This window comes from Hippocampus comes, unplaced genomic scaffold (genome assembly GCF_001891065.2).
Source record: "Hippocampus comes isolate QL1 unplaced genomic scaffold, H_comes_QL1_v1.1 scaffold225, whole genome shotgun sequence".
Lineage (NCBI taxonomy): Eukaryota > Metazoa > Chordata > Actinopteri > Syngnathiformes > Syngnathidae > Hippocampus > Hippocampus comes.
In genome coordinates this window covers 435,224-445,153 of record NW_017805197.1, presented here as the reverse complement: position 1 = coordinate 445,153, position 9,930 = coordinate 435,224, and the positions used below count along the sequence as shown (strand labels likewise).

Genomic DNA, 9,930 nt, shown 5'->3' with positions numbered 1-9,930 from the left:
CTCAAGAGCTGACCACTTTGCCGCCCAGCAAGCAGCAGACTGCCATCCAACTTGCAACTTTTTCTCCTGCTTTTGTGATTGTCTACTCTGCAAAAGAAATAAAGCTTGATTACAAAGAACACTTCAACTCAACTTCATTTTTAAATACATCACCACAATCTAACTTTAAATATATATATATATGTATATTTTAAAAAACAAAATTATTTTCAGTTTTTTTCTAAACTTTTTTTTCTGAATTTTTTTTTTCCCAAAATTTTTTTTCCTGGATTTTTTTTCCATACAAAAATCCAGGAAAGTGGGTGTGGCCTGGCTGGAATGATGGCTGATGATTCGCTGATAGCTGTGAAAGTGGTGGAGCATGATGATAACTTGCTGTGATTGGTGGAAAGGGGGAGTGGTTATGCATACCTCGTACCCTCGTGAATTGTCCATGAAGCACCGTTTTTTTTTTCTTAAAACAGCCACATGCCCGGCATCCTGCTCTGCTAATAGAAACGTGTGTGACACAGGCTACGACACAAATCTTCGTTGGCAGATGTGTTTAAAGTGAATATTTATTCGACATATTTTTACACCATTGAAAAACGTTAAGAATGTTTGTGTCATGTTTGTCCTGCTACGCACATTTCCCAAACTTCAAATGAATCATAGAACAATTATATTTTGACATTCATTTAATAGTGTACAAAATAATCCAACTGAAAAATATGACGGCATGAACATGTATTGTACACAGCCCTACAGTACAAACATTCAAAGCAGCAGTTGTAAAAAAAGGGCACCTGTTTATCAACATTGGATCAAAATAAAACATGGACGAGGAAAAAAAACAAAACGGTCCCACAAGAGAGACATTAAGGTCACTGTTTTCACAGAAAACACACCATATAACTGACCCGCAGAATGCTTCATCATAATACTGACGTTCTCGGAAGGTTAAGACGGAGTTCAGAGTTCATTGGCTGGAACCGGCAGACTCATCATCATCATCACCACCCCCCCGAAAAAAAAAAAAGCTGGCCAGCCACAGAGACAAACTTGAAGGGAGCACACACACTGGGTCTTCATAAGCTTGAGCACAATCGCTTACCGTCTGCTGTCAGCGCGGAGGAGGGAGGGCAAAAAAAACAAAAGAAAAAAGAATCCCTTGCTTCTTCGAGTTGTTCAAGCTCAATCGTAATCAATCTCCATTCACCGTGTCCTTTTAAAGACTCGGGCGGTCCGCGTCAACCGGCGGTCAGAACGGCTCTATAAATACAGTTGAGTTGAGAAAGTGAAGAGGGCTGCTGTGTCCGTACACAGCGCCGGGCAGACGTCGTGGCAAAAGCCAGCAGCGTTTCAGTCCAACTGTCGGCAAGAGCCTCTGTTGAGTGTCAAGTTGATGACTCGCGTGAGGAGGGCGCCGCCTAGTGCCCATGCTGGTTGTTTGGGGGGAAAGGAGGTCCGTTTACACCGGGGTGGTAAAAAGCGCAGTTGCTCTCGTACCTGCAGTTTCCCTTCATCATGAAGTGGCGACAAACGGGCCGCATGGACATGTCTATTAAAGGGGAAGGGGAAGGGGAAGGGGGAGGGGAGACAAAATCAATTGAGTTGGAGGAATTCAGCGGACAGCGGGATGTTCTCCAAAACATACCATTCATGTTGTGTCCTCCTCTCGGACCCGCTCGTCCTCGGCCCCGGAAGCCCGGCTCTCCTCCTCGGCCCCTCCCTCCCCGGTGGAAATGGCCCCCGCGGTGGGGCCCCCCTCTCATGGTGTCATCTCCCCAGTAGTTGCCGTTATCACCGCGGCCCTGTCCCGGCGGCGGCGGCGGCGGCCCCATCATGCGCGGGCCGCCGCCAGTGTTGAAAGGCGGCCCGTGATTGTGATTGTGCGGGGGTGGCGGCGGGTGGTTGAAGCGGGGGCCGCCCGGGGGCAGGCTGGGCGGGAAGCCGCTGTTCATGGGCATCTGCATGTGGACGTTGTTGCTCATGTTGTTGATGGGAGCGTGGCCCAGCAGACTCGGGTTGGCTGGATGTGCGAGAAACAGCAGGCTCATCTTTAATCTTTACTCTTTAGTCCGACCCCAATATCCGGCACCGTAGGAAATCAAAGATTATTTGGAAACAACGGGTTGACAAATGACAACATTCAGCAGAATACTGCATTGAGACTGGTGGGGGGCGTTTCAGCAAGCCGGGGGCCACTTGCCAGAGATGGAGCAGCGCAGGCCGCGGCCTTTACCTGGTGTCGGCGCCTGGTTGTGGTTCTGCGTCTGTTGCAGGGACCCAAGAAGTTGCTTGATTTTATCCGAGAAGTCAGGCTGCTTGATGAGGTCTTCGGTGCACTGGTTGCTGGAAGCCCCCTGCAGACATGAAGCTGTGATTAGAGCAATCACAATTTGAAGAGGGGAAAAAACGGAATGTGGCGTTTGTCGCGGGGTGATGGATCCCAAACGGCAACGCCAAGAGGACTCGAACCGCCTCAGGGAAAGCATCTGGATTCGGGAGTGGCGTCGCTCTCCCAAGGGAAACTTTTGGGTTCCCAAATGATTCAAGGTCCGGCCCGTATATAGCTGAAAACGAACTGACTCATTTGAACCCTGCTCCTCTTTTGCTTGCTTAGATTGAAATGACTTTTCATTTCTTCACCCCCCCGTCTTTCTATATTCAATATGAATATGTTTTTGTGGGGTGGGGGGGTTGCTAGCGTGTCCACATGAACCATGACCGTTCATGTTCGAAACCCATACTAAATGATTTGCTTTCACCAAAGCGGCTTCAATGGAGCCGAGGCAAATGGACGACAAAGCTTCACGTACAAATGACCCCCGGCCCGCGGGAAAGTCGCGTACCATGATAGACGAGAGCAGCTCCTGCACGTTGACGGCCGGCGTGACGGGATTGTTGACGGCGTTTGTCTGGGGGCTCCGCGAATTGTTGTTCAGGTTGCCCATCAGGTTGGCCAGGACAGGCGGCAGCTTGGAGCCCTCGTTTTGGGCCACGGTGGCAACCTGCTGAGAGGTGTCCATGGGCTCGGCGTAGTGATCGTCCGGTATGGAGGAGTCCTACGGGGACACCAGACACAAATGGAGCAAGCTGGTCTTTTTAGCCCCAAAAGCGCAGCGCTCCTGTGGGATTGTGCACCAACCTCATCCAGCGGAATCAGCCGTGGGGGCATGGGTTCATACGGCTCCGGGTCCGGTTCATGGGGACTGTCGGGCACACTGGCAAAGAGAGCACAAGAGGACAGAGCCGGTCACAAACCGCCACCAAGCCCCCGCTCAGCGCACCACTTCAAGGTGCGCTTTACAAAACCTCAAATGTCTGCACCGCCATCAACCAAAGAACCGTGGACAAAAATAAACCCGTCGGGCTACGGGAGTCCGCGCAAACTAATCAAAAAGGTTTCACGGCCTAAAAAAAACAAAAAAACAACTCAACAATCTCTTTGTGATCACAAAAGGGCCCAACCTCTCTTTACTGAGGAAGATCTCCTGTAAGATGCCCATCTCCCGGTCTCGCTGCGTCAGCTTCTCCGTGCTGCCTGAGCCGGCAACGACGAGACCGCCAGGCAACGTCAGGGGCCTGGGGGGCGTCCAGGGGACCCTCTCCTCCATCGTGTCGTGAGACAGCCGCCGGGCCATCTCAAACGTCTGCCGGTCCATCATCAACTCCCGTTTGGCCGCCTCGCCAAAGTCCTTGACTTTGTTGACGTTGACTAGGGGAGGGAAGAGTCAGGTCCCCGCACGTGTTTTCAGGACGCTTTGACGCACACTTGTTTTCTGGCCGAGCTCATACCTCTCTCCGTTTCGTCAAGGTCAAAATAAAAGTAGTGCTTGAGATGATCTTCCTGGGCCCAGTGAACAGTCTTCTTTTTCTTGCCCTTCTTGGTCAGGTCTTCCTCCCCACGAGGTTCGGACAGCGCATTCGGCTTGTCTCCTGCACAAGACGCAGCCAGCCGCGTGTGAGAAGGAAACGTCGGCGGCCATCTTTCTCGGACTGCGCCGCGACTTTGCGTTCTCACCGGCGTCCGCGGAGTCCGGGTCTTCCGATGGCACGGGGGTTCCCGGCCGATCCGACTCCTGATTCTCATCAAGGGGATTGGAAGAAAGAGTCTCCGGGGAGGTCGGTTTGGCAGAGGATGAAGAATACGTCGATGGTTTGCCGTCAAACGGATTTGTCTGCAGAGCCAAAAAGGAGAAGGTCGGTAATGCGGGGGAACAGCCGCCACGCGACTCGGTCACAACTTCATACGGTGGACAACGACGGAACCGATGACCGCGAATGCCTTTCCACCTTGGAGGCGCTTATAGGATACAACCGTGATGGCAGTGAGGATTCAAATGACCTCTGTCATAAATACGTCCAATTGAATGTCTTTTTTTTTTTTTTTTGCTCACCGAACACCACACCAAGAAATAATCGCTTACGACACGTGGAGCGGGCCTTTTGTTTTGTTTTGTTTTTTTTTCCCGCGTCTCTCGCTCTCCGTTAGCTGACTTGGCTTGGCCATCTATTCGCCGAATGGCTACCTTGCTGGAGGTCGGGGACACGGCCTTGGCATGAGAAGGTGAACTGCCCGCAGCCTTCTTCTTCTTGATCTTGATACCAGGCACCGGAGCCGAGTTGAGCGCGTCGAGGAAGCCCGTGCACTCCATGGCTGCAGACAGGAAGCCCATCACGTTCACTCAAAGGTGCTGACATTCAACAGCGGCGCTCCTATTTCATGTCCACTATTTCAAACTGCAACAGCCGCTAGTATTGTTGTCATCCGCTTGACATTTGTGATTCTCGACGTGTGTGTGCACACTCACGCTGTGCTGGAATGATCTTGACCTTAATCTCTTTGGTCGAGTTGGATGGCGTGTTTAGAGGTTTGTATTTCTTCTCCAATGGAGGATTATCAAAGGGACCAGAACTGCACAGATTGGAAGAGGGGGTTGGGGGGGGGGGGCACAATTTAAGGCATCATTGTCACTGACCACTAGATAACTGCAGAGAGCAGAACGCACACAGACTTGGGACAGCACCTCTCTCCTATTACTTCGGGGAATGTTAGTACCTGAGCCGTTTGAGGACGGGCGGCTTGATGTTGTACTTGTCACCCAGCTGGGGAGCCGTCGGGCTCTTCTTGGCGGGGGCAGGGCTCGGAGCGTCCATCTCCAGACCTACGAAAGCCTTTGGATTAGTCCAGCAAAATGAGCGCAAGTCCATCAATACTTGCGACGGCCTACCTATGGAACGGATTTTCGCATGACTGGGTGCATGAGCTTTCGCCTTGTCTTTTTTCTTCTCCTCCTCTCCACTCTTGTCCTTCACCTCTCTGAGCGGGACCTTGCCATCTTCTTTCTTCTTCTTCTTCTTCTCTGTACGCAAATCAATGCAGAGCATTTTGAGCCGACATTCAACACAATCGCGGCACCGAGCAAACGGCAAACGTCTCCATACCGGCCGGGCTGCTGGCGTTGCTCGATACACTCTGGGAGCGAATGGTTGCCATCCAGCCATCGACAAGCACAGACGCCAACTTCCTCAATTCTAAAATAGGAATGAGATTCTTGCATCGAGTCCAAACTCCTTGAAACGAGACGTAGAACACAAGGAGGTGGGGGGGGGGGGGGGCTGAGGGGATCGGGGGGAACCTGACCTTCCGTCTCTGCGCCTTTACACAGTTGCTTCACCAACTTGGCTGTGTTGTTCTGAAAACAAAAGAGTGGCAAAGGGGACGACGAGCTAAGTGAACACAACTCTCCAGACAACACCGTATTGGAATTCTTTGACGGTTATCGGCAGCAGTAAAAAGGGGCTCGCGTTCAAAGCATGCGACAAAGGCGCCAGGTTTTGGTGCGTACCTGTTTGAGATGGTCCACTTTGAGGGGCAATTTCTGCAGAGTGAGCAGAATAAGCTGCAGCAGAGGTGAATTGTTGGTGCTTTTGGAGTAGGTGAGCCACGAGTTCAGCAGCCGGTAGCCACCGACTCGAATGAACCTAAACAAAAGGTGGGAGAAAATGTGGCCCTCAGGGAAACGCAAGCACGAAGCTTTGAGGCGGTTTCGGATGGTGGGTGGCTAAAAAGAAACAGTTCCTCGTCCCTACGGCTGAAGGCTTTGGAACGGCAAACACGAAGCAGTCTCCAGAAGGGCAAAGACTTACCTGTTGAGCACATCGTGCGATTTTGTCTGAAGGAGGATGTTCAAGTACATGCAGCGACTGACCATCTTGGCAGAGGCTTTCATTAGGCTGCGCAGAAGACAGAGGACGCCGTTGTTAAGTGCAAAGTGGAAAGATCAAAGGGTGGGCTTCAATTGCTCACCTGAACATCTTTGGGACTCCCTCCAAGCTGCAGAGTCCCCCATCCTTCCCTAATAGAGCCTCCACCCCCTTCAAAATCTCTTTGGGGTCCACCGGCACCCCCTCCATGTCTGAAAAACAAAGCGCAAGCAAGCAATCAATACATATGGCGGTAGGACACAAGTGTGTGCGCGTGTGCGTGTGCGTGGGGGGGTTGGGGTTGTTCAACAATGGGGCATGAACGTGGTGGCGACCGTCAAATTTCGGCTGCCCGCAATACAGCCGAGGAGTTGCTCGACAGAACGCAAGCGCGTTCTTGCTATGCATCCACAGTACAAGGCTACACAGCACTTTAAATGTGAAACCCTCGAAAAAGGCTTTGTGTTGAGCACCCGGCTCCAAACCGCCCAAAAAGTGGCCCGCTCTCACTTGGGCCACTCAAGCAAACGTCGAGCAGAATCAAGGCAGCTTTTTCCCCCCGAGTGGCAACACGGGAAAACACAAATCAGCAGCGGTCACCTCGGTAGCATGCGCGCCAACCATTTCAAATGACTCATCAGCAAATAATTTGGCAGGTAATGCCCCATCCTTGAGCAGAGTTGCCCGCGCATGCCGGAATGTTTCCTTGCGGGGCATTTGGTCTGACATGCTCTTCTTCCCTGGGAAATGTGCTCCTTTCTGCTCGGCCCAACGACATTTCACGATTGCCACATTGAGTGCGGCGACCCCATTTGCAGCCCCTTACAGGTATTTGCACTTCATCCACCTCTCATTTGTATTTCGGTCATGTCAAAACCCCGCAAATGGAATCCAATGACATGGCAAATGTTCATTTCACAACCGACTTGTCTTGACGTCAAACCCATGGACGAGGCAGACATCAAAGGATATTTGCCGGCAATAATTAAACACTCTAACGGCACATGTATGTGGAGATCCCTGTGTAAAACTGCAACTGAATACCTGAACAGGAAAGTCCCGATTAGTCAAATGTTTCAAAGTGCATGAATTTCATGCTCGTACTCATACAACAATGTGCATTTTGGTCTTTTGAAAGCATCCTATTTGGCTAATGTCTCCATTCCAGAACAACCGGTAGAATGTGGTTCCTGGGCGCACCTGCTCCACATTCTTTGCAACTCCACAAGCAATTACTGACATCTCGACAAGGACCAGTCATGCCCGGATTCCTTTGGGTGTCCGCAGGTACCCGCTGTCAAGCGGCCTGTAACTCAACTCAATTGTATTTATAGAGCACTTTCAAACACTTACACAGCCATCGCTGCATACAAAGCACTGTACATGGAGCAACTATCATATATACACGTGTTGGATCATTACATCAAATGCGCATCACAAAGGAGACTGATCTACAATGAGATCAACACTAGGAACTGCAAGGTAGTGGCAGACTGGATGGTGTATCGTTTGTTCATTTCGAGATAGATCCTGCCCCGAGTTGCTATTCATTCATCCATGGTGTGAGCAATCAGTTAGGTCTTACCCGTTTAAATGTTGGAGTAGAAGCTTTATATAGTCTCAGAACTCCACAACACTGCAAATAATTCAAAGCCTGTAAGTGGCACAACTGTTACACATGTACACAAAAGGTCAGTCTCAAACAAGACCCCCGCCGCATTGTCCGACTGGGAAAGAATGGGAAACAAATCATTTGGTGTGTCACTGGTACATAATAGCAGAAACAATGACATCGACATTAGCCACTAACAGATCATTAAGGTTTGCTATCTCGGGTTGTTTTTTTTTTTTTTTTTTTTTTAGGTGGGGGGTGCGTACTATCGCGCCGGATTTTCCCTCGGTTACGTAAAGACAGAAGAAAGGCTGACTGCAATTGAAAGGGCCGAGGGGGCGGGGCAGTAAGGCGGCCCGCCAATGAGAGCCCTCCTCGTGTTAACCCCTCCGACGCTGCGGTAGCTCGGCTCGCTGGATGAAACATGACGTTTGGAACAAAGCGCGAGCAGTAGCGAGCCGGTAAGCTGAAAAGCATCGTTACGCGGCTGCCGATACACAGACAACTCCCAAAATGTTCCGAAGAAAAAGCCACCAGTCGGCGAGTCAGCCAATTGCCCGCTAATTTGACAAGTCCGAGTGTTTGTGTTTCGAGCAAGACCACTCGGCTTCGGTCATCCCGCAATCTTTATCCACAGATTGCCCAGTGCGTGGCGCGGGGCTTGTGGAAGCCCCATTGTGCCATTATCGTCATCGTCAATGCCCTCACTGTGCTTCGTCAAACGTCCATCGATCCTCGGCCTAATGCAATCTTTATGTGTAGATTGCGGTGCGATTCGGTTCCGTGGAGCAGCCCCTACAAAACCCCGGCAGGCAAAAAATAAAATAAAATAAAAAAGTCCGGCTTCATTGGATTATTAAGTCTCCTGAGCAAACACGCAATCTTTATGATCAGATTGCTTATAGATATCACTATTTATCGACTTCAAATTTTATTAGCCCAGCTCGTCTCACACACAAAGAAACGGGAGACGAGTCACCGTCCATGTTCATGTGTGAGCTCATGCTAAACAATAGGCTAGGCTAGGCTAAAGCGCGGCGGCTGCTAGCCAGCCGCCGCGCGATAGCTAATGCGGCTATTTTGGACTCACACTAACAAGTCAACAGTATGCTGTCAGCGTCTTAGTCATAACACATTGTGCTTTTTCGGGCACTTATTTCGTTTATACAAAAAACATATCGTCAACTTTGATGGCTTTAATACCTGGTTCAAAATTTCTAATGGGTGGGGCTTTGGTAGCTAAAAGCTAGCCTTTTCCTTCAAGAACAAACTGGAGGCAAAAATGGTAATCAGATGTCCATTACTTGAAGAAAAAATAGCAATTTGAGCAGTTGGTCGAAGTCCTCGACGGCAGAGTCTTCAGGAAAACGAATTGAAACCTGTAAAGTACACAAGAAAAAAAAGAAAGCATCTTAGTTGAGACTGGAAGTGGGGTGAAAAAAAAAGTCCATAAGCGTTATCAGCTACATGCGTGGGTTTGTGTGCAAAGATCTGGGGTGATTTCACCTTCAAAAACGACAGATATATGCGCGAATGTTTTGACGTCCTCACTTACCTTTGACTAAATCCAGCAATGAGCCTGAACAGGAGGGACTTAGCTTTTATACGCAGTGACGTATTTTGCGTCACGGCAGCGTTTGTTTTGCCCTCGGTATCGCCTCAAAATGGCTGACGAACGACCTTGTCTTGTGGTTCAAAGCCATAATGGCGAATCACGCCATTTTTCGACAATTGCGTTGATGTCCCATCAAATTACACCCGATCGTTCACGTAATCCGGTAGACCATTGATAAAAGTACATATCTGTGCAACTGTTTCCACATTTGACCGACACGTCAACGTTGTAAAATACGTATATTATCGTTGTTTTATGTCTTCAAAATGGCGACTGCTTTATAAATGACACGCTATATGCACGGGGGCGTATTCAAAAACAGTCACAGTGAAAGTACTGAATATACCAATATGCTTTAAACAAAAATGCAAACATTTTTAAAGCACATTTCTGGGCGTAATAAATCTTTTTCCATATAACAACGTTTTCCCCCCTCAAACTATGACGTCATCGCTGTCAGAAGATTTCACGGTGGACGCACGTTAAGAACGCTGACAAATAATGCAGTGGT

General features: G+C 49.7%; 1 protein-coding gene across 3 annotated transcripts; it reads right to left on the bottom strand.

The window, feature by feature from the left end:
• Positions 1 to 659: 659 nt before the first annotated feature.
• ppp1r10 (protein phosphatase 1, regulatory subunit 10) lies at positions 660 to 9,445 on the bottom strand. Of its 3 annotated transcripts, none has more exons than XM_019868821.1 (20): positions 9,360 to 9,445; positions 9,008 to 9,183; positions 7,778 to 8,599; positions 6,296 to 6,404; positions 6,136 to 6,222; positions 5,835 to 5,970; positions 5,630 to 5,681; positions 5,431 to 5,520; positions 5,217 to 5,348; positions 5,045 to 5,150; positions 4,797 to 4,900; positions 4,515 to 4,642; positions 4,007 to 4,163; positions 3,781 to 3,921; positions 3,454 to 3,700; positions 3,131 to 3,206; positions 2,835 to 3,047; positions 2,225 to 2,345; positions 1,637 to 2,011; positions 660 to 1,540 (listed from the first exon to the last, which is right to left on the bottom strand). In XM_019868821.1, the coding sequence occupies exons 4-20, from the start codon at positions 6,400 to 6,402 to the stop codon at positions 1,410 to 1,412; spliced, it is 2,403 nt and encodes an 800-aa protein (XP_019724380.1). In that variant the 5' UTR covers positions 6,403 to 6,404; positions 7,778 to 8,599; positions 9,008 to 9,183; positions 9,360 to 9,445; the 3' UTR covers positions 660 to 1,409. The 3 variants fall into 3 exon arrangements, with proteins under 3 accessions (XP_019724380.1, XP_019724381.1, XP_019724379.1); XM_019868822.1 differs by having other exon boundaries at positions 8,513 to 8,599; XM_019868820.1 differs by lacking the exon at positions 7,778 to 8,599 and having other exon boundaries at positions 9,360 to 9,444.
• Positions 9,446 to 9,930: the final 485 nt, after the last annotated feature.